We start from the raw sequence: 26,847 nt of genomic DNA, 5'->3' as shown, positions 1-26,847 counted from the left end.
TATCCATTCCATCTAAAGGGGCATGGGGGCGAACTGAGAAGCACTTGTGAAGTTCACAGTTCAAGGACACAGGCTCCCTATATGACTGAGAACTAATCACAGGACTGTGGATGCTTCCCCTCTCCTCACACCTTACTACCACACTATTTAAGGACCATTTACAGCAGTTCCTTTTACCTAGTTCGTCATGTTCAGATATCAAAAAAATAATTTTATATATATATATATAAAGCACACAGTAAAAGGCAAAAAAAACACAGTTTGAAGACACAGAGCAAGCATTAGAACCACTCAGATACAGCAGGAATGCTGGAATTATCCATCCAGGCATTTAAAACAACTCTGTTTAATATGGTGAGGGCTCTGATGGATAAAGTAGACAGCATGCAAGAACAGATGGGGAATGTAAGTAGAGAGACGGAAATTCTAAGAAAGAGAAATGCTAGAGATGAAAAATACTATAACAGAAATAACGCCTTTGATGGGTTCATTAGTAAACTGCGCACAGCTGAGGAAAGAATCTTTAAGCTTGAGGATATCTCGACAGAAATAAATGGAGAGGTATTCTATGTTCATAGATAGGAAGATACAATATGGCCAGTATGTCAGTTCTTCCCAACTTGATCTACAGATGGAATGAAATCCCAATAAAAATCCCAGGAAGCTATTCTGTGGATATTGATAAACTGATTCTAAGGTTTATATAGAAAGACAAAAGACCCAGAACAGCCAACACAATGTTGAAGGACAAAAATAAAGGTGGAGGACTCACACTACCAACCTCAAGACATACTTGAAGCCACAATAATCAGGACAGTGTGGTATTGGTGAAAGAATGGACACAGAGATAATTGGAATAGAATAGAGACCAAGAAACAGACCAACGTAAATATCAACTGATCTTTGACAAAAGAGCAAAGGCATTCAAAGGAGCAAAGGTAGGCTTTTCAACAAATTATCCCGGGACAACTGGAAATCCACGTGCAAAAAAAAGAACTTGAACCCAGACCTTACACTCTTCACAAAAATTAACTCAAATGGATCACACATGGACCTAATGTAAAATGCAAAACTATAAATCTCCCAAAAGGTAATGTAGGAGAAAAATCTAAATGATCTTGTGTTTTATAATGATTTGTAGATACAACACAAAAGGCATGATCCATGAAAGAAAACACTGATAGGGTGGATTTCATTAAAACAAAAATTCCTGCTTTGTGAAACACCCTGTCAAGAGAATAAAAAGAGAAGCCACAGACTGGGAGAAAATATTGCAAAGAACATGTCTGATAAAGGCCTATTATCCAAAATATTCAAAGAACCCTTAAAATTCAACAAAAAGAAAACGAACCCAATTAAAAGATGGACCAGAAACCTTAACAGACCCCTCACTAAAGAAGATATAGATGACAAATAAGCATATGAAAAGTTGCTCCAAATCATACGCCACCAGAGAAATGCAAATTAAAACAATAATGAGATACCACTACACACCAATTAGAACGGCCCAAATCCAGAACAATGACAACACTAAATGCTGGTGAGGATGTGGAGCAACAAGGAACTCTCTTTGCTGGTGAGAATGCAAAATGGGACAACTGCTTTGGAAGACAGTTAAGCAGATTCTTACAAAACCTAAACACACTTTTCTTACAATACAGTAATCCTACTCGTTGGTATTTACCCAAAAGACTTGAGAACTTATGTCCACACAAAAACCTGCTCAGGAATGTTTATAGCAGCTTTATTCATTAATTGGCAAAACTTGGAAGCAACCAAGAGTATTTCAGTAGTTGAATGCATGGATAAACTCTAGTATATCCAGACAATAGAATATTATTCAGCACTGGAAAGAAATGAGCTATCAAGCAATGAAAAGACCTGGAGCAAACTTAAATGCCTATTACTAAGGAAAAGAAGCCAGTCTGTAGCTGCTAAATGTTGACATCAAATTTTTTTAAAGCCATTTTGGGCTGGGCACGGTGGCTCATGCCTGTAATCCCAGCACTTTGGGAGTCTGAGGTGGGCACATCACCTGAGGTCAGGAGCTCGAGGTCAGGAGCTCAAGGTCAGGAGCTCAAGATCAGCCTTGCCAACATGGCGAAATCCAGCCTTTACTAAAAACACAAAAATTAGCTGGGTGTGGTGGCACACGCCTGTAATCCCAGCTACTCGAGAGACTGAGGTAGGAGAATCACTTGAACCCAGGAGGCAGAGGTTGCAGTGAGCAGAGATCGTGCCACTGCATTCCAGCCTGGGAGACAAAGCAAGACCCCACCTCAAAAAACAAAACAAAACCAAAAAAAGCCAGTTTGAAAAGGCTACAAATTTTCATGCTATGGCTATTCTGAAAATAGAAAGGCTATATACGGTATAATTCCAAAGATATGACATTCTGAAAAAGGTAAAACTATGGAGACAATAAAGAGATCAGTGGTTGCCAGGGGTGAGGGGGGAAGGAGAGACGAACAGGCAGAGCACAGAGGATTATTAGGGCAGTGACACTACTCTGTATGATGCTGTAGTGATGGATACATGTCATTATGAATTCAGTCAAATCCATAATGTACAGTACCAAGAGTGAATCCTAATGTTAACCGTGGTCTTCGGGCGATAATGATGTGTTAATGTAGGTTCACCAGTTCTAACAAATGTACCTCTCTGTGGGGAGATGGTGACAACTGGGGAGGCTGTGTACATGTGTGAGGTGGATGGGAGTGAGCATATTGGAAATCTGTACCTTCTAGTCAATTTCACCGTGAACCTAAAACTGCCCTAAATAATAAAGTCTACTAAAAATTTTCTCTTAAAAGCTATGAAGAATTTAACAAATGTTAAAATTTTTCTGAAAAAAAGATTAAATCTGTTAATACATGAGATGTGATTAGATCAGCGACTGGCATCTACTAAGCGCCCAGTGATCTTTTAGCCATTATCATTGCTGTTGTTACCATCGCTAAATTATCACTGTGGGCCAGCCTTGGTGGCTCATACCTGTAATCCCAGCCCTTTGGGAGGCCCAGGCAGGTGGACTGCTTGAGCTCAGGAGTTTGAGACTAGCCTGGGCAACATGGAGAAACTCTGTCTCTACAAAAATAACAAAAATTAGCCGAGGGTGGTGGTGTGCACCTGTTTTCTCAGCTACCTGGGGGGCTGAGGCAGGAGGATTGCTTGAGCCCAGGAGATTGAGGCTGCAGTGAGCTGTGATTGTGCCACCACACTCCAGCCTGGGCAACAGAGTGAGCCTCTTTCTCAAAAAATAAAAATAAATTTTAAAAATTATCATAGCAAATAATCCTTACCAATATGCAGAGACATGGTTATTATTACCTCCATTTTATAGAGGAGGGAAGGGAGACTCAGAGAGGTTAAGAACATTGCTTAAAGTCACACAGTTAGTGCTAGCATTAGCATAAGACTTTTGACTCAAATTCCAATATTCTTCCCACCACTCACCCTACCTCTGCAATGAGGGGTTCTAAAATAAAAGTATCTGAATCAGCAAAGACATCTTCCTTACATTTCTAACTTCCAAGTGGCATAACAATTGTAAGTAAAATAATTTTGATCAATAACAGCACCTTTACAGATCCCTACTTAGAAAAGAACACCATTAATTGATAGGCATTTAGTTCAGACAGGGCAAAGTCCTATAAAGTTCTAAGCCTCTTGCTGAGTCAAGTAGCTTAGGAAGACTGGCAGATTGGAAAGAAAGAGCACAAGATCAGGTATCAGAAACTCGGGTTGAGTCCTGACTCTCTTGCTCACTGCTCTGACATTACGGGCAAGCTACCCAAACCCTGTCTACTTAAAGTGACAATTGTGAGGATTAAATAAAGTAATGTATGTTAGTGCAATGTGAACTACAGAGCTCTGGAAAAATATAAGCTATTAATTGTCATTATCACAATCCAGGTGCCAGTAAAATCTGTTTCCTATGAACATATGCTCAAAGGCAAAAGTGTCCAGCCTTTTTGAAATGATCCATTAACAGATAAGTGAACTGGAATGAAATTCCTCAGCATTTTACATCATTTCTCCATTCCTAGAAATATGAGCTAAAAAAAGAACACAGAGATGTTCAGTTAGAGACTCTGGCTCCTTTTTCTGCTTTCGGAACTCTGAAGAGTGTTCAAATATTACATTCTTTCATCTCTGACCCTCCATATAGAAACCAGATGAGAAATATTTTTGCTCCGGGGACAAGACCCACCATTTTCATTGAACGGCACGGCTCTCAACTAGTGTAAATATTGGTTCCCTAGACGTTATAAAACCTAGGGACAGAACGGGCTCATTTCCATTAGAAAATGCAGTGCTTTCACTGTTGGCTACGAAGCCAGGCAAAAGAGAAATCTGCAAGTCCAAACTCTCTCACCCAAATAACCAAAGCATGCATTTCTTCACTCAGGTGGAGAACTGAAGAAAAAGGGATTGATGAAATGAGTGAATGCATGTCTGCAGCGACCAATGGGGCTTCCTCTCTGCAGCAACCCCTTCCACTCCCATATTACATGCTCATTCATCTGCATCATTCATCATTTTTCTTGACTATGATTCTATTATCCTTGTCCAGCCCATCACACAATTTAAAATCACCTTCCTATATTAATTCCCCAACTACCTATAAATAAAGAAGCTTTAGTCCCCAAAGAGCTAAATGGTAAAGTCTCCTGCCTTCTCCTCTCTGCTTCCAGAAGGCCTAAAGTCAGACCGTCAACCCTCATGTAGGGAATTTGAGGGTCAAACTCTAAAAATCCTAAATCTCTCCAGAGAAAAAGAACCAAACATTGACATTTTTGAGGAGCCATCCCCTTCCACACATAACAGATTAAGAAAAAAAATCTGGCTTGCAACTTGGTCACTCCATAGTGAGACCCAGCAATAGCCAAGCAGTCTTGGCCGGGCACAGTGGCTCTTGCTTATAATCCCAGCACTTTGGAATGCCGAGGTGGGTGGATCACTTGAGACCAGAAGTTTCAGACCAGCCTGGCCAACGTGGTAAAATCCACCTCTACCAATAACACAAAAATTAGCCGGGCATGGTGGCCCACGCCTATAATCCCAACTACTCGGGAGGCTGAGGCATGAGAATCGCTTAAACCTGGAAAGCAGGTTTTGCAGTGAGCCTACATGGCGCCACTGTACCACAGCCTGGGGTGACAGAGCAAGACTCTTTTCAAAAACAAAAAAAAAAACAAGCTGTTCTTATACACACAAATGCAAATGAGCTTACTGTCTCCCCATATTCAAATGTGACTATGCTACCAAAAATCAGCAAAGACATGAAAATAGGCAGAAAAAGGTAAGATTCAGAGAAAACAGAGACAATGCAGAGAGCAGAATAATTTAAAACATAAACACAAAGAAAAACTTCTCCAGATTGTTGTATAGGGGCTCCAGGAGAAAAGTCTGGGGGCAGGGGTATGGTAATGATGTAACTGAACAGTCAGGAAATATATTACATGTTTGACAAACACACTGGAGAGTTCAACAAAAAATACCAATTTGTATTAGACAAAACTAAAGACAAGGGTTATGGCCAGGCACAGTGGCTCATGCCTGTAATCCCAGCACTTTGGGAGGCCGAGGCAGGTAGATCACCTGAGGCCAGGAGTTTGACACCAGCCTGGCCAACATGGCAAAACCCCATCTCTACTAAAAATACAAAAATTAGCCGGGCTTAGTAATCCCAGCTATTCAGGAGGCTGAGGCACAAGAATGACTTGAACCTGGGGGGCAGAGGTTGCGGTGAGCCAAGATTGTACCACTGTACTCCAGCCTGGGTGACAGAGTGAGACCCTGTCTCAAAATAATAATAATAATAATAAAGGCAAGGATTGTCAACTCCAAGAGAAACAAAGGGCTATACAAAAAGGAACCATGATCATATTTCACTGTTGCCTTAACAGTGAAAAACATTTGTTTAAATCATAGTATTATAAACCTTGACTACTAATTTAACAAAATACTGTTAAATAACTGATGAGGGCATAGATGAAAAGGAATTGTGTGGAGAGTGAGACAGTGATCATCTTTCTCCTAAAGTCAATAAATGAAAAAAAAGTAGTAGATGCATATTTAAGAATAAAAGAATAAGTAGGCCAGGCACAGTGGCTCATGCCTGTAATTCCAGCACTTTGAGAGGCTGAAGCAGGAGGATAGCTTGAGGCCAGGAGTTCAAGACAAGTCTGGGCAATATAGTGAGACCCAGTCTCTATAAAAAAACAAAAATAATTTAGCTGTGTGTGGTAATGCATGACTGTAGTTCTAGTTACTCGGGAGGTTGAGATGGGAGAGTTGCTTGAATACAGGAGTTCGAGGCTGCAGGGAGAGTTATGATTGCACCACTGCACTCCAGCCTGGGTGACAGAATGAGACCCTGTCTCTAAAAGAAAGAAAAAGAAAGAAAAGAGCAAATAGCAAGGAAGGGAAACAGCCAAAAGTGCAAAAGTGTTGCTTATGAAAATATAGAAATATAATACATAAATACAATATAAAATAGGGAAGGGGCCTGAAAGGTGGAGAAAGTCACTGTTACCTTTTTAAAATAAGCCTCAGAAATTTTTTTGGTGGGGGGAGTTCAGATGTATTAGTATGTATTTGTATTACATTAATTTAAATATATATATATAATTTTTTTTTTTTCTTAAGAGACGGGATCTCGCTATGTTGACCAGGTTGGTCCTGAACTGCTGGGCTCAAGTGATCCTCCCACTTTGGCCTGGGATTACAGGTGTGAGCCACCAAGCCTGGTCTAAAAGTATAGATTTTGATGGCTAAAATTAAAATTAAAAATCTCTATGACTGCAAGATGTAATCAAAGCTGGAGGTTGGAAGAATAAAGCTCAAACAGGTAACTAGTCCCAAACCAAGTCATTGAAATCAGACACTTGTAAAAGCATGCTTTCCTCCCTCCTTTTAATTAGACCTCTTCAAAAATCAGAAGTCTTATCACCATTGCTTTGATGTTACAAATAGACTTCAAAACATCTGACGGATCTTATTTCTCCAATTTATCACAGGAACAAAGTACTTCTCTTGCTAATATTTTCATAACTGATTAAAACCTTAATTTCTATTATGTGCTGTCAGTCATGAGAGTCTACATTAAATGCTTTAGTCTAATCACATTAATGCCTATTTTTATGCTAATATTTATACATTATACTTAATAAATATCTAAACAAGGCATAACATTTTTCCCCAATAAAGGTAACTCTTTGGAAAGACAGAACTGACTTTACGCTTTTAAAACATACATACCAATAAACCAATAGAATATATAAACCAGTTATAAACCTAAAACTAAAATGATTCCAAACCCTTTCACAATTTCCTTTGAAGTTTGGCTTTTATCTAACACAAGCAACACACTCTGCTCCATTAATTTTAAGTATCTCTGAACTAGACACGTTTAGGCTTAGAAATAATGAAGTTAGAGCTATTCAAACATATGCACTCATGGATAATAATTGCTAATTAGTATATACACACTCAAACCTACTTATTGTAGTTTGCTTTAAAAATAGACAAATTAATTTAATAAAAACCAGCTCACATATGGCATTTAGGAAGTGATTTGCTTACCTCTGTTGGTTTGTAGCAGTCTACAAGAGCTTCCTAGAATTAAACACACAGAAAATCAGTTTTATTATTTTAAAATTCAGTATTATTTTTAAGGCAAAATTAAAAATCATTTTATATTCATAGTGTTATTTTATAATGGTAAATCAAGATTTCATACTATCTAGAAACACACTTCATTTCAGCACCAATTGGTGGTCTGAAGATATAAAACGTTTAACCTTCATAAATTCTTCAACCTGCACACACATGTGCTACATGAAAAGCTTTTTGAACAGGAAAAGATTTATGTTTTCTTACTACCATAGCATTGAAAACAAAATATAACCCTTGACCAGTTTTTCTTGTTTGTTTTGTTTGTTTGTGTGTTTGCTTGTTTTGAGACAGAATCTCGCTCTGTCATCCAGACTAGAGTGTAGTGGTGCGATCTCAGCTCGTTGCAACCTCCGCCTCCCGGTTCAAGCGATTCTCCTGCCTCAGCCTTCCGAATAGCTGGGACTACAGGTATGCACCACCACGCCCGGCTAATTTTTGTATTTTTAGTAGAGACAGGTTTTTGCCATGTTAGCCAGGCTGGTCTCGAACTCCTGACCTCAGGTGATCCACCCGCCTTGGCCTCCCAAAGCACTGGGATTACAGGCGTGAGCTACCATGCCCGGCCCCTTGACCAGGTTTTGAATGCCTTGCTGAGGAAAAAAGCTTCTTTTAAAGGACAGGGATGCTCAAGCATCCATTAGGTTGCAGACTTCAGAGAGATGTGGACTAACTTAGTAGCTCAAATCCAGGATGGCCTTCCACAGGAACCAAATCCCCCTCTCCAGTTTTCCTTCAATTAACTGGATATAACTCGGCAGGATCCAAATGGTTTCAAACCCACTCCTCTGGTCAATGACTTTTTACCTCCTCTGTATGCACACGCGCATGCACACACCTTTCCTTTGGCTGCCAACTTGGTGGATATTCAAGTTGAGCCAGCCTGTGCAAGATGGTGGCACCCACACTGCACTCAGGACGCAAGGAGTTTAAGTGCAATGCAGCCATAAACCAGCTTGGGTCCTCACCTGGGAACTGCGGGGTGGGGAGTGATGATAGCTTAAGACTCCTTTCAAGTTCTCAATTTTAAGAAAACTCTGCTATGTCATTACATTTTCTATAGAACTGATACCTGCGTTATCTTTTTAAAATTTTAAAACTAGGATGCTATTGTCTCCCAGCTAAATCTACCAAGAAGAAATAATGGTCGTAACTGAGACTGTTAACCACTCAAGGGACGCTAGTAATGACTAATGCATTAAACACATTAATACATTAAAATGTGCCCTTTGGTTGCCGTAGTGGCCATTTGCCATTTGTGGTCACCAACAACCATTAACAGTAATTGTCAGTGGACATTAAGAACAATGGCAAGTCAAAAGTTAATTGGTTTTAGAAACTCCCAAAGGCAGATTTAAAAATGATAGATTTGACCTCCTGTGGGAAGAGAAATAAGTACTGTACTTTATTGCTGTCCACTAGGGAAATAGTAGACATCTCAATATCCATCGTTGTACTGGAATGCTAAGAGGTGAGCACTGTCTATGAAGAGATCATCTACTAAACACAATTATGTCATAAGCAATCATATTTAGAAATTAATTTCATTAATGATACAGTCCACAACTGCGAGACCAGAGCCCTGGGCTTGGATATTCCAGCGCTAGCTCAGTCCCTCTCTTTCTCATACAGCTGTGGGGTATCACTTCCCTTCCCCGGCAACTGGATCTTTGGAAGCAGAATCAGCTGTTTCTCCCAAGAAAATGGGGCTGGAGAAAGTTACACCTATAAGGCGCTTTGAAAATGGACTATAGTCAAGAGCTGCTTTATCCTCAGAGAGGCAGTTTAAGATGGTGAACACTTAGCAGCCCACTGCTTTCCTCTCTGCAAACGGCCATGGCCCAGGTCCTGGTGCCAACACAACCACAGGGCGGAATCAGTTGATGCCAAGCACTGGAGACCCAAGTAGACTCTCAAGTGTCCATGATTAGAAGGTTCTCAATCTTGGAAACTGCTTACCTGTAATTTTGAAGCTCTCTCTTCATCACTGTCTGCATCAAGAAGATCATCAATGTCAATTTCTACCTCTGGCATTTCTTCTTCCTGGGGGGCAGTGGGAGGATATGAAGGCATTTAGTTTAGTAAGAAATCTAACTGTACCCCACCAGTTAGGTTAAGTTGAACAAACAACTAGATCATCAATTGAGAAGGGCTGACAGATAAGCAGGGGGAAGGAGAGGCTAGGGGGAGAGGAGGGAAGGAAAGAGAGGAAAGGGCAAACAGCATAAAGGGGTAAAGAGGAGAAGAAGGGAGAAGACAGGAAAAGGGAAGGGAGGATGGGGACAGATGAAGAAGGGAAATGAAGGAAGGAAGGAAATGGAGAGTAGGGGAAAAGAAGAGAAGGAGGAGGGAGAGCAAAGGAGAATTAAGAGTCACTAAGCCATAAACGTAATCTTTCAAAAAATGAGAATTTTCTACTTTCTAGCATAAAGCTGCATCTGTAAGTATATAAGGGGAGACTGGCAGATGATAGAGCCAGGAGATGGCAGTTTCCTGTCTAACAGCCACCCTTTGCTGGGTGATTACCCCAATCTTTATTTGGGGGTCCACATCTTCCTTCATAGCTCTGGGTCTATGGAAAACCTGATTCCACCATGGGATTTGGGGCATCAGTATGGCTTTAGCCCCAGTTACTGATTTAAGAGAAGACACGTGGTCCAACTAAGAACTAAGGGGGCTCTGGGAAAAGGTGCTGTTTTTACACGAACGTCCCCTTCACTCCCTCTGAACCGAGGAAGTGTGGCACCGGAAATTACCGGTGGCTACCATACAACCCTGAAGAGAGGCTGAGTTTTGGATGAGGCTGACTCCACAGTGGGCAGAGCTGAAGAGAGTAAGAAAACAGGGTTCTAGATAAAATCACCACATCCCTGCGTCAAACCACCTCTGAAGCCTGCCTATCAGTGAGTGAGTCAACCCCTTTCATTGTTGCAGCCAATGTGGGTCTAGTTTAATATTCCTGCCACCAAAGACCTCTAGCCTGAAAAGAGAGAAGAAGGGCCAGCTGGATTTGGTGAAAGACCCCACTAATTTGGAATCTGAACTTCAAAGGAGATCTTGGCTATTTCTCATCTCTTCTGTTACCTAAGTCTTCTCTATACCTCTCAGAACAGCATTTTAAAATGTCAAAATAAAAGAGCATTTAAGAGAGTCCTGCAATTTTGCATTTCATCAGGAGTCACCGCAGCCCAACTCCTTCCAGCCACAAGGATGGCTGAAAAGCATCTGCAGGAGCTAGAGAGAAAGGTGTGCATGGGGACACTGGGGACACCTGGGCATTCCCTGGGTGTGGCCTCTCTGTGTCTTGGCTCCAAGAGCTGTTTGTCTTGGCTTCCCAGTAGAGGCTGACTTTCTGAATGTTTCCTTCCTACTAAAGTGCATTTATTCAGTAATAGTACTCAACCTCTTGTGTGTGTGTGTGTGTGTGTGTGTGTGTGTATGTGTTACAACACAAAAGTGAGGACCCTAGTATACTGAAGAAGTCACGGAATATGATACACTATCCTTGCTGACATTAGCTCCAAGAACAGGCCCTCGATGGGCAGGAAAATTCCAGAAACAACCTCTCTAGTGATTTATTCCTGTTTCTGTGGAGAATTTCCGTTTTGATCCTTTGCTTGGCTCTCAAGGGGAAAAATCCACTTCAAAAGCAGTATTTATCAATGTGAATGTTTTAGATCTCATCTGTGCGGTTCTGCCTAATGGAAGAAAGATTTTGTACTCCTCAACATAATTTTCATATTTGTACTTAACAATCATGTAGCTATTAATAGAAGCGGATGATGTAGAAACAGGAAGTTGAAATGCTTTGATGATAATAAAGCTGAAGGATGACCTTTCGATGGCTAGGAGCATCGTTGTGCAAACATCACAGAGTGAATTTACACAAACCTAGATGGCCTAGCCTACCATACACCCAGGCTGTATGGCACAGCCTATATTGCTCCTAGGCTATAAACCTGGACAGCATATTACCATATGGAATAATGTAGGCAACGGTAACACAGTGGGAAATATTTGCGCATCTAAACGTAGAAACAGTACATTAAAAATAAGGTATTATAATCTTATGGGACCACTGTCATATATGCAGTCCATTGTTGACTGAAATGCTGTTATGTGGTACGTGGCGGCACTCGCAAGCTACACCACTGTGGCTCCTTAAATCACAGCTAAGGGAGTTTGGTGTCTGCTATTTTTAAAGGAAATGAAAGAACAATTAGTAACTAATGCCCTCCTCAGAACAGCACAGCAATGGGTTTTTCTACAAATATTATTCAAATCGTTTTGATGCCAGCCAAGTTTGGCCAAACAGGCTTTGACTTGCATAGCAGTGTAGAGCCTCGCCTTACGCAGGAGGCGTCTTCAATTAGGCATCTTCCCCTTAGGACTGTGCATGGCTGTCTGTTAGGTATGGCACTGACCCATTTTCCCCAACCCCTGAGATCTGGGCTGTCCCATATGATAAGCATATGTGGTAAGCACATTTGAAAACATTAAAATGAAATACAATTCAGTTCCTCAGTCGCAATGACCACATCTCAAGTGCTCAATAGCTACACGAGGCAAGTGGCTACTGCGCTGGAAAGCACAGATGGAGAGCACTTGCATTGTAGCAGAAAGCTCTACTGGACAGTGCTACCCTGGAGTACACTCGCCCTCTGGCCCAGAAGTTGGGAAGCAAAGCCCCTTCCCCTCTCTCAAAGGGGCTTGGCAGGAGTAAAGAGAAAAAATGCCAGGCATCTCAAGGTCACTCCCACTACCCAAGGGCATGTGATGAGAAACCCTGAGCTTGGTTTTACCAGCCAGAAAGCTGATGCAAACAAAGCCCAGATCTCAAGGGTTGGGGAAAACCTCAAGTGACTGAGTCATCATAACAGCCATTAGGCATCTACGCTTTTGACCAACCTATGCTGCTTCTCAGAAATCCCACCCTGATTTATCAGAGGCATAGGAGGAGAGAGGCACCTGCTCCCAGCTCAGCATGCGCCCCGGGTGTCCTGAATGCCAGCGAAGCTGAAACAAAACCCAGGTGAGAAGAACATAGGGACCCGGAGGCTCTTGAGGGAGAGTCCTGGAAAGCAAAGACAGCACCTAGTACAGAGTAGGGAATCCTGTAAATTGGTACTTAATATTCTTAATGAGAAGTATGGAAATATTCTAAATTTGATTGAAGTTCTATTGAACTTTATCTTCTGCATGCTGATCTTAGAGCAGTATCACTGAATGACCTTAGTGATAGATCAAATCACTTACGAAGGAGGGAACACGCCCATGGCCCACCATGATGTCCCAGAGCTTAGTTGTGTTTGGGCATTGTCCCACATTAAAGATGTGTCCCTAAACAGTGGCTCTGGTGACAAAAAGTGAAACAACTGTCTTCAGAGCTGCTGGGGAAAGTTATCAGCTACACCCTGCCCCACATTAGTGAGAGGCCCTCCTGTTGGTACCCATAGCACGAGGCCCTGGATCACCTCTACACATCTTTCTTGTCATACATTTGTTGAGAACCCACAGTCCACAGCGTGCAAGGCACTGTGTGTCAGCCACAGTGAGGCCCTGGCACTGGGGGACGGGCTGTATAAACACAGCTCTGACAAACACAATGACATGCAATGGCCCCAAAGCCACAGACAAACCTGAAGTGCTTTAGTGATTCAGGGAGAGAGAAAACTCCACCAGGTGCAGGCAGGGAGGTTGCACATAGGAGGGAGGAGGTGAACTGGCCTTGTGGAATGACAGGATTTGAACAGGTTTAGAGGGAAGGGAGAGCACTCCCAAGAGGCAAAATGGTAGCAGGAGGCAAAAAGACAAGATGAATTCTAAATGTGGGTGTAGAAAGGTCCTTGGCCAGGAAGCCAGTCAGCTCCGGGCTGCAAATATGTCCTGGGGGCCAGACAGGTGACAGAAATGGGGCAGGCTGAGGGGCTATACGGTAGAGTGAGGAGTGTGGCAAACTGGAGAAAACATGGCCCAAGGGAAAGCAACAGGGAACATGCCATTCCCACCTGTCACCTTCTAGGAATATGTGCTCAGTGCTGCTGGATTTTCTACGTTTTCAGGAATAACTGAAAATAGAGTTTTTTAATGTAAAAAAATTCCAAATTTTAAAGCTGTCTGGCAATTTCTTAAAATATTGTGTAGGACAAACAAAACCCATTGGCCCATAGGCTGCCGGTTCCCCTTGTCCTGCAGAGACTGTCACCACTGAAGGCTCCATGGCTCCAGAACAAGACAGGGGAATGACAGAAGGAAGAGCTGGCCCCACTGCAAAGCCCTGGGTAACAGGGAGGAGGCAGGAGGCTGTGGGAAGGCCATGTATCAGGTGCGAAGCAACAGGGCTTGAAGATGATCCTGGCAAGAATAAGATTTTAAAACAGCGATAATAGGGAGGAATAAACAGATGGAGTTTGGAGATGAACTGGATGAGGGACAAGGGGGAAAGAAAAGGTAAAGATAAGATCCAGGTTCTGAGGCTGAGAGGTTTTGGAAAAGGACAGTAATGATGGGAGCACACTGGGGCCCTGAAGTCACCTCACAAACCAACACACAGTGCAGTCTTGGCCATCACCAGACCCCCTGCCCCAACTTGCAAGCAGCAGTGGGACCCCACACTGCCACTACACTGGGAAGCGCTGCAGAACCTGGCGCTGGGCATGCCACGGATGGAAGCTCAGAACAGGCTCAGGTACCAGCATGCAGAAATGCAAGCAAAGCAGGGTCCTGAAACACAGCTGGCCCGCAGTGACAACACACACACACACACACACACACACACAAATATATACACAAACATACACAAATATATACACAAACATACACACATATGAATACACACAATCCACACCACTCATACACACACATGCACACACATACACAAACGTACACACACACATACACAAACATACACAAATATATACACACACATACACAAACATACACAACATGAATACACTCCACACCATTGAATACACTCACATCCACACACACACAAATATATACACAAACATACACACACATGAATATAAACACTCCACACCACTCACTCAATGCACGCACACACAAATATATATACAAACATACACACATGAATACACACACTCCACACAACTCATACACTCACATGCACACACACACAAATATATATACAAACATACACACATGAATACACACACTCCACACTACTCATACACTCACATGCACACACACACAAATATATACACAACACACACACACACATGAATACACACATTCCACACCACTCACATGCATATACACACACACAAATATATATACAAACATACACACAGATGAATACACACACTTCACACCATTCATACACTCACATCCACACACACACAAACATATACACAAACATACACCCACAAATACACACTCCACACCACTCATACACTCACATGCACACACACACAAATATATACACATACACGTGCATGAATACACACACTCCACACCACTCACATGCACACACACAAATATATACACAAACATACACACACATGAATACACACAGTCCACACCACTCATACACTCACATGCACACATACACACATACACAAACACACAGATATATACACACACTTCTAACTAGCCAGAAAGTTAACACTGTCAGCCCTGTCCGATGTCACGTTAGCTTTTAAAAAATACAAACGTTCACCGCTGCCCACAGCAGTGAAGGGAGCGGGCAAGAATGTTCAAGCTAAAACTTCACCTGAAAATGGATCATGGTCTCCAAGCTCCAGGAGACACAGCTTAGCAGCTCCCTTAAAATGACTGTGGCTAACAGCTCTCATCTGTCTCAATCTCAAAATAGGGATGGCAATGTAACATGGGATTAAACTCCTGTGCAAATTGTGGCAGCTGATGGAGACACGTGGGGTGGCAGGGGTGGGGAGTGGCAAATGCCAGCTTATTATGGCCTGTTCAAACACTCATCTGAACAATAGCCACAATTTCTTATAGCTCATCTTTCTATAGGCCTATGGGAGAAAACTGGCATAGGAAGCATATAAAAAGAACTGAATCCTTCGGATTATGTGAGCTCTCTATGAAAACATTTACATCTCATGTTTTCATTGTAATGACAATCCAAAATAATTCCTGTAAGCAAGCACAGTCTAAGAATAGTCTGGACAGCCGTGCTATAACCACGCTGTGCCGGGCTGCTCTGTGTTTACACATTGGCATCAAGCAGAATTATGTTAATTGTTGTGGCTAATGAGAAAAAAGCCACAGGGTAGATTTAATACATAAATGACTCATTCATGCCAAGTGAAGCCAAACGCTATCACTCAAAGGACACTGAGCGACAGCAATCTGCACCTAATTCCTGTGACAAAAGGAGTGAAGCCAGCCATCACAGCAAAGGGATGTTGTGCATTTGAGTTTCATTAGCTGGGTACTTTACGTTTAATTTGCAATTTGGATGTGATTTTTATAACCAAAGCATAAGGAATTTATACCCAGTTTTAAGTGGTACACATTTAAATAATATAACATTAAATATTTAAATCAGCCCTGGAATCTGCAAAAAAAAATGTTCCCACTTAACAAGGGGCCCAACCTACGCTATGACACATCGCTATACAATGTCAGAACACTGGGGATAAAGGGAGGATCCTGGAAGCTTTCAGAAGAAAACCAGCCACACATGGAAGACAGAGAATTAATGTCAATGGGTTTCCCTATAGCAACAGAGCATGGAAGCCAACAGCAAGGATTCCAGAAACCCGAGAGGAAACCATTTCCTACCTCAAGGCCTACATCCTCCCTGCTATGGTTTGGACGTGGTTTGACCCCTCCGAAACTCAGGGTGAAATTTGGTCCCCAGGGCAACAGTACTGAGTGAGAGGTAGTGGGAACTTTCAGAGGTGATTAGGTCATGGGGGCACACTCTCACGCGTGCATTAACACCGTTCCCTAGAGACTGGGTTGGTTCTCATGAGGCTGGTTGTTATAAAGTGGGTCGGCCCCCTTTGCCCCATCTCTTTTTTCAAGCGCTCGCCTGCCCTTCCAGTTTTCTGCCATGCTATGACACGGGATGAAGGCTGTCACCAGAAGCCAACCAGATATGACCCCTCGACCTTGAACTTCCCAGGCCTTGAGGTTGGAAATTGTTTCCTCTTGGGATTCTGGAATCGTTGCTCTTGGCTTCCACTGGGAAGCCTGCTGACATTGATTATCTTCCTCCAGAACTAAAAGAAATAAGTTTATTTTCTTTATACATTACCCAGTCTGTAGTCTTGTCACAACAACAGAAAATGAACTAAGACATTCCCAGACTATCTATCGAGAGTAGAGAAAAAACCATAGACATTTTAAGACACATTAGGTCTTACATCTTCATGTATTTACCTCCTATTTTGGGAAGGAGTGCTCCAGCAAAAGAGAGAAATAAACTTTGATTTTCTTATATCCTCTACAGTTGTGGCTCATGAAGGCCAGAGGGCATGTCCCCAAATCCAGACTGAGGAAGGTACATGGGATGCCAGAGTGAAGAACAAAGCAGACAGAGGCTTGACAAGCTGGGGAGCATGCAAGGCATGGAGATGAGCCTGCCTGATGTGAACCAAGGGCCCAGCCCCACCGGGCACCCATCTGCACAGGTGGCCAGGCCATTTAGAGTGGCTGGGGTAGGATGGCCTCACCTTGGGCCTTAGACAGAAGTAGCATGGGTAAACAAGCATATGCCTTTCCAGTGGGATCCCATATTACCAGTATTTCCCTAATACACATTTGTTTTTAAAGTTAAACAAATGGCTAAAGCTTGCTTAGAGCCAGAGAGCAAAGTCCTCCCAAAGCCCTTTTTAAAAACATCAAAATAGGCCGGGCACAGTGGCTCACGCCTGTAATCCCAGCACTTTGGGAGATCGAGGCAGGCAGATCACGAGGTCTTGAGTTCAAGCACAGCCTGACCAACACCCAGAAGAGCAGGTCCTGACCTACCTATATCCTACGAAGGTTCACTTCCGGGGCACTGACGCAGATGCAAACAACAGCTGCGGCAGAGAGGAGAGCTCCCGGCAGGGACCATCCCCACGCCCCATATAGAACACCTCCCTTTCCTCCTGCTCATGAAGACACATTCCAACACAAGTGAGCAGGAGTGGCATTATCTCACAAATCAACACTGCAGAACAAATACCAGCGCTCACACATGAAGATGCACATCAGATTATTCTAGAACTAGGCACATCTACATCAGGATCTCAGAACACCAGGCAAACCCCTGCAGCACCGATCTACTAAGCACCTACTACCTGCCAGGCACTGTCCTAGATGCCAGGGTTAAGGAATAAACAATTGACAAAAATATTTGCTCTCGTGGGGATTAAACTCTAATAGGGGAAGACAGACAATAAACAAATAAGTAACAATACGTAGAGTGGCAAAAGTTGATAAATATTTTGCAGAAAAATTAGGCAGGGGAGACGGAGTACGGGGGCTGGAATTTTAAATCGACCAGTGACAGGATAAGGCTCAGCGAGAAAGGTGTCTGATTAAAGACACAGCATCAAGGGAAAACACATAATGCCAGGCTGTGTCTAAGAAGCTGCCAGGAGCCCGGGGTCACTGTAGCAGAGTTGGGGCCATGGGGGGGAAGGGACAGAGCATGTGGAGACTCAGAGGCCCCTGTAAAGCCTCTGACTTGTGCCGTGAGCAACAGAAAAGCCATTGATGGGTTCTCATTCTTTCAGAGGCACGATGGGTTATGGTTTACCTGTTAGAAAGGATGGCACACGCGAAAAGACCAGTTAAGAGGCCACAGAAATAAGCTGGGAAGAGAAGACACTGGCTTTAACTAGGGGGTAGCATGATATATATTTCTTTTTCTTTTTTCTTTCCTTTTTTTTTTTTTTTTTTTTGAGATGGAGGCTCGTTCTGTCGCCCAGGATGGAGTGTAGTGGCGCTATCTCGGCTCACTGCCATCTCCGCCTCCCAAGTTCAAGGGATTCTCCTGCCTCAGCCTCCCAAGTAGCTGAGATTACAGATGCCTGCCACCACACCCAGCTAATTTTTGTATTTTCAGTAGAGACAGGGTATCACCATGTTGGCCAGACTTGTCTCGAAATCCTGACATCAAGTGATCCGCCCACCTCAGCCTCCTAAGCATGATATATATATTTTGTTCTTACAAACGAACTCTTATCTGGGTCACTGCTGATCCAAACCTCAGAGAGCAAACTGGTGTCTCAAGGGCTCCACCGGGTGCTGTAGTTGGGTGAGCCATTTAGCACTTTGCAAGATCACAAGCACCAAGCTCACACCTATGCAACAGCAGCAGCAGGCCAGTGTGATGGGGGTGTGAGCCACTGACGATGCAGACCAGGTGGTAAGAGAAGCACCCAGGGGCTCTTGGTCGCAGAAGTTCAGTGAAGCTGCTAGACGCTGACTAAGCCCAGGCTGAACTGCCTGGGGGCGGCGGCAAAGCAACAAGGAACTAGGCTGAGGAGGTCTTTTCTAGGTCCTGAACCCACCCACCAGGCAGGTTTCTCTTTCCCACCCACCAGGGAAGTTGCCAGTATCACTGGCACCCAGGGCAGGCTTAGTTCATGCCCCCAAATCTCTCCCCTACATTTAGCAATTCATTTTAGCAAATGAATGTCTCTGGAGAGATTATCAAAGTGCTCCAGACACAGTTTAACAAAAAAAAAAAAAAAAAAAAAGGACTGAGTTGGAGCAGAGGTTGTGTTCTATGCCCAGCCTTGATCTCAAAGGGCTCAAGAGGCCAATTCCTCCTGTGATGGGAGGACCCTAGGGAGTCTGGTGAACAGAGCACAGCATGGGAATAAAGTGACTGAAGCCTCCAACTTCCCATGTATGCCCCAGGCTGCCCTGCTTCTCAGCACAGAGGAGGTCCCTTGGGTAGGGGCCAAGTGGTGTTTTGCCCAGAGCATGGAGTTTCGAGAGAGGCAGGCCCAGGTTTCAATTTCATCTCTGCCTCTGACAACCCATGAGATGTGGGGCAGGGTAACACATCCCTTAACCCTTAGTTCCCACACTGCTAGCTAATTCTCGGGGCTGGATAGAAATCTGGCACAATCGTGCCCAGGCATGTTGTGCAAACTCAACAAATGGCGACAGGACCTCAGTGGGTGCTAAGTTGACTGGGCACATCCAATTCCTATTCAAATAAATAAATATTCCATGTAAATGTCTCTTCCAGGGAATCTTGTACTCCTGATGCCTGAAAATCGTTAAGTGAAGACTTATCACATTACCAATTTGTTCAAGACCACAGCATTCAAAGAGAAAAAAAGAAAAGAAAATGTCAGCAAAAAAACCCAGATGCAGAGCTTCCTGGAGACAATCACACTTTGCTCTGCATATGAACACTAAACACGCACAGCTGGTCGTTAACAATGCCCCAGTGACGAGAAAGTCGGCAGGTTGGTCGTCATAAGGCAAGTGAAAATAAGTGATAGCTGAGACAGTTGATAAAGATGGCAAGGACAATCTTCTAAGGAATGGCATAAATGAGGACACTGAGAACACCTTAAAAGCACTGGATACAGTGGCCAGATGGCCACCACCCTCATGGCTCCTGTGCTGACAGCAGCCTCTCCTCTCAGGACCCTTCTTTCCCTGTGCAGCACCTACATGAAGATCCCCGGAAGGGAGAGGAACACCATGCAGAAGCTACAGACTTGGCGCTGGTCCTGGGCTACAGGCAATGGATAAGAACACTGGGAAAGAATAAAGGAAGGGCTGGCGCCACCCGAGGACAGAGCAGCAACAGTCCAGCCTGTCTCTAAGAAGTCACACCTGTCTATGTCTTGCTTCCCATTCATTTAGGGATTGAGCCTGAGCTGTCTCTGATAGAAGATGGTCCACATCCAGATTTGCAGTGGAAATGCTGAGGGCCAAGCAGAATTCTCCTAAGACTGGAAACACTCAAATTACCTGATGATGGAATAAAAGCAGTGGGCAGAAGCCTGTTCTAGCCAATTCTTGGAAAGAAGACAGTTCCCCTGCACTATCAACTGCTTATGAATGAGGCATTCGGGGTTGCTGCAGTGTTAGATTTTCTAACACAGAGCACGAAATCCAGACCGTTTCACCTGTTGCCTTGGGAAGGCTCCTAGATCAGCAATGGCCAAATATGTCCAGTACTGGCAGGTGCACAGAAGCCTGAGAAGATGATACGGAAAGGCCGCTTGGAAGACACTGAGAGGAAACTGTGAATCCCATCGCAAGGCCTCCAGCCGGTGAACAGACACACTGCACTTGGAGTATATAAAAGACCATTGCTGATATGGGCCATCAAGCATGAAAAGACACGAAGGACCCTTAAATGCAGATCCCTAAGTGAATGAAGTCAAAATGGAAAGGTGCCATATTGCATGATTCCAACTACAGGACATTCTGGAAAAGACTAAAATATGGAGATAGTAAAACCATCAAGGATTGCCGGGGCCAATGAGGAGAGAGAGATGACTAAGGCAGAGCACAGGGCAATTTTCAGGCCAGAAAACCTGTATGATCTTGTAAGGGTGCATCTATATCATCACACATTTGTCAAAACCCAATTAGAGAAAAATGACACACAACCCCAGAACTCACAGGATGTACAACACAAAGAGTGAGTCTGAATGGAAATGATGAGCTTTAGCTAATAATAATGTAGCAAGATTGTCTCAGCAATTGTAACCAAGATACCACACTAATGCAGATGTTAAGAAAAAGGGCAACCGGACTGGAGGGAGGAGAAAGAAAGGGGTAGATGAGAATTCTCTGTGCTTTTGGCTCAATTTTTCTGTAAATCTAACATGCTTTAAAAAAATTAAGTGATTAAATTAAAACAAAACAAAACAAAAGACTAAGACTAATGTGTTGGTAGTGGGAAGGTGAGGGCCAGGCCTTCCTGTGACTGGCTCTTCTGGTTCTTCTTACAGCCGAGGGCTGGGCAAAAGGTCCAGATGTGAGTCACACAATGACGTTCGGCCAACTGAGGCACACCCAGGTCCTCAGCTTCAGCCCTGAGACCAGGCCAGGCTGCGTGGGAGGGCACCACGGGGAGCCTCCCAGAGAAGAGCCTGCAGGGCTGCCCCAGCGGCAAAGTCGGCGGAAGCCTCTTCTGCGCAATGGGGACTCCAACTCCTAGTTGAGAGGAGCCAGGGTTGCTGCTGACAAGACACAGGCCTGCCCCAAACCTAAGAACAGCAAGGGTGCCAATGAGAGAGGGACAAGCAAAGCCAGGTGCCAGGACAGCCTGAGGCAAGGAGGTGTGGGCTTGATTTGGGAAAAGCCAGCCGGAGCCAGGCAGTGCCTCTTCCGTGGGGCCCAGCCTGCGTGACAGAGTGGGGGTACAGGGGAGGGACACAGAGACTAACAGAGACTCAAGGCCAGCAAGCCTTGTTGCGGGGTGGGCACCCACCAGGGATGTTCTGCATGAGGATGAGAAACTTGCTAGAACATTCCTTGTACTACCTTCCTCACACCACACAGCAGAGAGGGGAGGGGGAGCTCACGCTTGATGCAAGGCTACACCAGGGTCAGAGGGCAGGCCCCCTGGGCACACAGGCCCAGCTGCCTTTGGTCTTAGGGAATGAGGCCAGTCCAAAATAAAAAGTCATTTAACCAGAGCTGCCTTGTGAAATGAGCAGACCAAAGGGCATGCTTCTTTGTAAATTATTACCATAATAGTTTACGTGTAATGCGTGTTTATGCAGGCAATGTGACGGTTCATGGAATACTTCACTCCTGACCCCTCCTCTCCCTGTCCCCACCATCCAATCCATCACCATAACTATCAATTCTATGGCTTACTGTCTCCTGAACCTGCACTTTGTACCACCTCCACTGCCCCCCTAGTGAAAGCTAAATCATCTTTTGCATAAGCTGTAGCAGGAGCCTCTTAACTAACTTCCATAAACTCACCCTCATTACTCCTCCATCCCAGTTTCCACTGAGTAGCCAGAGTAGCAACTTTAAAAACAGATCTGTCATTCACCAGCTTAGAACTCATGGGTGGCTTCCTACTAATGTTGAGACCAACATTCTTACCTCCACCTGGAAGGCTTCCCCTGCTGGGCTCCCGGCCCCCTCTCCATTCAATGCCTCACCCCAACTCCCTGAGCTCTAGCTCTGCTGGTCTCCTCCGATCCCTCAGGACACTCCACAGCCAGGCCTCCACAGGGCCTTTGCACGTGCTGGGTGCATGTGTAGGACACTCGTCTCGTTATCTCATGTCAGCCATCACTTCCTAAAGCAAAATGTCTTCACCAGACTTGTGATGACATCAACCTCCCAGCCCTGGAAACTCAGAATGCCCTGCACCTCTCTTCCGCTGCACTTTCCACACTCTTCCAATTCACATTTCTCAGTCTCCCTCCCCATACTGGAGGACCAAGAGCAGTGCCTGGGACAGCGCCTGACACATGGCCCTGATAATCATTTTGTAAATAAAATAACAAACGATTCCCTGAGGTGGGTATTACCATCATCTCTATTTACAGATGGAATGTCTGAGTATCCTGCCCAATAGGGCTGATCGCTTCCTTAGTTCCAAACCTGGACAATCTGACCTCAAAATGTATGGCCCCTACAACTTGTGCTATGTGCCTTTCAGGATGCAGCATGGCTGGGGAATGATTTCTCCCTTTTGACTTCCGTGACTTTTGGAGCAGCAAGGGAGGAGAGCAGAGCCCTTCAGACATGCAGCTCCAGGCGCCCAACACATTCAAGCCCTGGTATCCACAGCCAGCTGGAGCCCGGGAAACTCCACGGAAACTTAGAGGATGAAGACAGCTTTCACACACTCAGGGGACCACACTCCTTGTGAGGCAGATATGAATGGATTCAGGCTCTCAGTGAAGACTTGGAGGAAAGAAGCAAGTTTGGGAGTAACTAGCCATTTCTGGAGAACATGTTAATCCCTCAGCTAGAGGTCTGGGCCTCTCCTGTTACAAATGTAGGAGATATGGCTGCTTCTAATCTTGCTCTTCTGCAGATCTGTTACAGAGGAGGGCACAGCTGCACCTCGGGGTGTGTCCAAAGGGAAGGGAGCCAGGGGCAGGGCCATGAGACGCATCACTGTGTCTCCTGTTCCAGTCTCCGCTCAGCAGTGGAAAAGGAGCACTCCCCAGGCTAAGAACAGGAGCCGGCCGGTTCACCTTAGGGTGAGGACGAACCTAAGTCTGCAGACTTGGTTAAGGAAGGGTTGGATGCAAGATCACAAGGGCGGGAGAAAAGGGAGCTGTCCCAGATAGGCAAGTAATTCAGACCCCGGCACCATGAGGGGTAGCCAAGACTACTGCCAATCTCCAGGGCTCAGATAGAGTCTATTTAAAATCCTGTACTTCGGAAAGTTAACTGGTTTTTCATTGTACCTGCTACAGGTGTGTGTGTGTGTGTACGTGTGTGTGTGTATATATATATATCCTATAAAAGCCCTCAAATATTAATATATCAACTGGTTTCAATAATGCTACCAAAAATGTAAGGTGTTCTTCAAGATTAATGTTAAAGTGTACCTAGGGGATTACACGAGGTGTGACAAAAATTAAAGTGTGAAGCACCCCAGGTGTAAGAAAGTGGAAATGAGACAGAGTAACCTTCCTCATTGTTTATTCCTCACTTGGAAAATCCATTTCCAGAGCATATCTGACTTAGTCCATCTGCGCTGCTCTAACAAAATACCAAAGGCTGGGTAATGTATAAAGAACAGATTTTTTTTTTTTTTTTTTAGAGACAGGTTCTGGCTCTGTCACCCAGGCTGTGATACAGTGGCACAATCATAGCTCACTGTAACCTTGAACTCCCACGCTCCAGTGATTCTCCTGCCTCAACCTACTGAAGAGCTAGAACCGCAGATGCATGCCACTAAGCCTGGCTAATGTTAAAAATTTTGTAGAGACGGCATCTCACTATATTGCCCAGGTTGGTCTCGAACTCCTGGGCTCAAGCAATTCTCCCACCTTAGCCTCCAAACAGCTGAGATTACAGGTGTGAGACACCACGCCAGACCATGAACAGAAATGTTTTTCTCAGTTCTGGAGTCCAAGATCAAGAGGCTGGTGGGTTTATTGTGTGGTGAGGACTAGGTATCTGCTTCCAAGATGATGCCTTCTCGCTGTACCCTCCAGAACACAGTGTCCTCACACAGACCAGGGGAAGGTGAAATGGAATGCTGCATGAAGCCTCTTTTACAGGGACCTTGATCTCATTCACGAGGGAGGAGCTCTCAGAGCCTAATCACCTCTTTAAAGGGCCACCTCTTAATACTATCACATTAGCCATTAAATCTCAACACCCGAATTTTGAAGGGGACACATCCAAATGATAGCCGTGCCTCAGCTGAAAGCCTGTTCTTTTTCAAGTTATGATTCACATTCACGAAATACCTGCCCCAGAATCACCCCCATGAACTTGTAAAAATGCAGATTCCTGAGAACCCCCTCCAAGCCACTGATCCATCATATCTGAGTGAGGTATCACAAGTCGTCATAGTTGGGAGCCACAGGCATTAACCTCTGAGAGCCACTGCTTCCAAAGGTGTTGAGTTTAAGTAAAGGATGCCATTCCATTATAGATGGTGACAATAAAAAAGGAAAAAGAGAGAAGGCCACCGCTTCTGTCTGGTCACTGATTTCTGCACATCTTTTGCAGAAAACAATCATGCGTGCTGTGTTTCCTGGCTATGTTACCCCTACTGCATGCAGGGCACTGTGCTAGGTGCTGAGGATTCAAAGATCTGCAAGACATAAGAACTACCACTTGGCAGGTAAGACAAAATAATCACAAGTGATGATGAGCAAGGCAGATGGCTGCTACAGAAAGACACCCTTTTCCCTGGCTGTGGAAGCCAAGCTCAGCAGCATGAGTGCTGGCGGGGCTGCCCGGACTATGTCAGTGGCACCATTCCTCGGCCACTGCTCATCTTTGCTTCTCCTGAGCCCCTCTGAGAACAGATGGCATTGCTGAGGTCCCTCAGTGTTTCTCAGCCCCTGCTGGCACCTCCATTGCAAACAAGACCGTCAAGAAAACCATCTTCCACAACTTTTGTAATCATCCAGGTCTTAACCCATAGAATGTGGCAAGACTGGTCAAAACGTCAAGGAATGGGACATTCTGGCAGGGGAACAAGCCACGCACACCCTCCCTCAGCAAGGGGCAGCTCTCCCCTCCCTGGAGAGGATGGTCACCTGACAATCCCGCAGCCAGAGCAGGGGCACACAAAGCTGGGCATCCAGGCCCTCCTCCACCATGGTGGGCAGGGACACAGATGTCATGGCCAGATTGCCTCCACATTGGAAAACAGGAGGCGCTTTCTTTCCACCCCGCTACAGCAACCTGGATACCCACCACCAGCCTTCCCACGGCAGCCTGGAAATCAGCAATGTGCCAACCATAAAGCATCCCATTAGCTTTTACGCCACCTGTTCCCTTCTCACTAATCTCACCAACCCCAGGCCGGCAGTGAATATTCAGTTCAACTCAAACATTTCTTACCTCTCCATGCAAGACAGGTGGCCTCTGGAGCCAGAACTCTGAGGCCGCCTCCAGGGAGTGACTGTGGTGGGTAAGAGGCCCACAGTTTAACTTCCTAGACCAACGACAGTGGCTAAAAAGTCCAGCTGTTCCCACGAATTGGACCTGTGGCAGGTGCAGGGAAGTGCCGCAGGTGGGAGCTGAGTCTCTCACACTGGGCTTCTCCCTTAGTTCTTTCCTCCTCGACAAAGACTCCCTCATCCCCCACCTCTGGGAGGCCTGAGGTAGGCAGGAGCAGAGACAATCCTTGTAACCTTCTCCAGTCCTTCAACAGAGACTCCAGCCATCTCCCAAACTCGGGATCTATAGAGGTGAAGCAAGCAGCAGCTGGAGCCTGAGGGGAGGGTGGAAGTTTGTGTTTATTGGAGGGAGGGAGAAGGAAGGACGAGCACATTCCGGCCTTCCTGAGACCCAGGAAGTTCTTGGCATCTTCTGCAAATGCCATTGGCACTGATTAGGCTAGATTTTCACCTTTACGACAACAGCTTTGTAGCTTAGACTCCAGACAAGTAGTGTAGAATAAAACTCCAATTAATTTTAAAAACCCCAATTTTGTTATTCTGACTTGGCCATGAAGTAAGTTTCCATTGAGGCAGTAAATTGTTGTCTCATCTACCTCTGCTGCTTCTGCTACTAGAACAGACACTCAAATCA

The 26,847-nt window shown here is 44.6% G+C and overlaps 1 protein-coding gene across 1 annotated transcript in view; it reads right to left on the bottom strand.

Annotated features, from left to right (window-relative positions):
• PPP1R14C (protein phosphatase 1 regulatory inhibitor subunit 14C) overlaps nt 1-26,847 on the bottom strand; it is a 110,220-nt gene that overhangs the window by 32,281 nt on the left and 51,092 nt on the right. The window contains exons 2-3 of the mRNA XM_030809832.1: nt 9,640-9,723; nt 7,591-7,623 (exon numbers count right to left, since the gene is read on the bottom strand). Coding sequence (XP_030665692.1) covers nt 7,591-7,623; nt 9,640-9,723 — 117 coding nt within the window. The remainder of the gene's footprint in view (nt 1-7,590; nt 7,624-9,639; nt 9,724-26,847) is intronic.

The sequence above is a fragment of the Nomascus leucogenys genome, chromosome 3, assembly GCF_006542625.1.
Source record: "Nomascus leucogenys isolate Asia chromosome 3, Asia_NLE_v1, whole genome shotgun sequence".
Classification (NCBI taxonomy): Eukaryota; Metazoa; Chordata; class Mammalia; order Primates; family Hylobatidae; genus Nomascus; species Nomascus leucogenys.
Note: the sequence above shows the minus strand (reverse complement) of the source record. Positions and strands in the feature narration are given on the sequence as shown.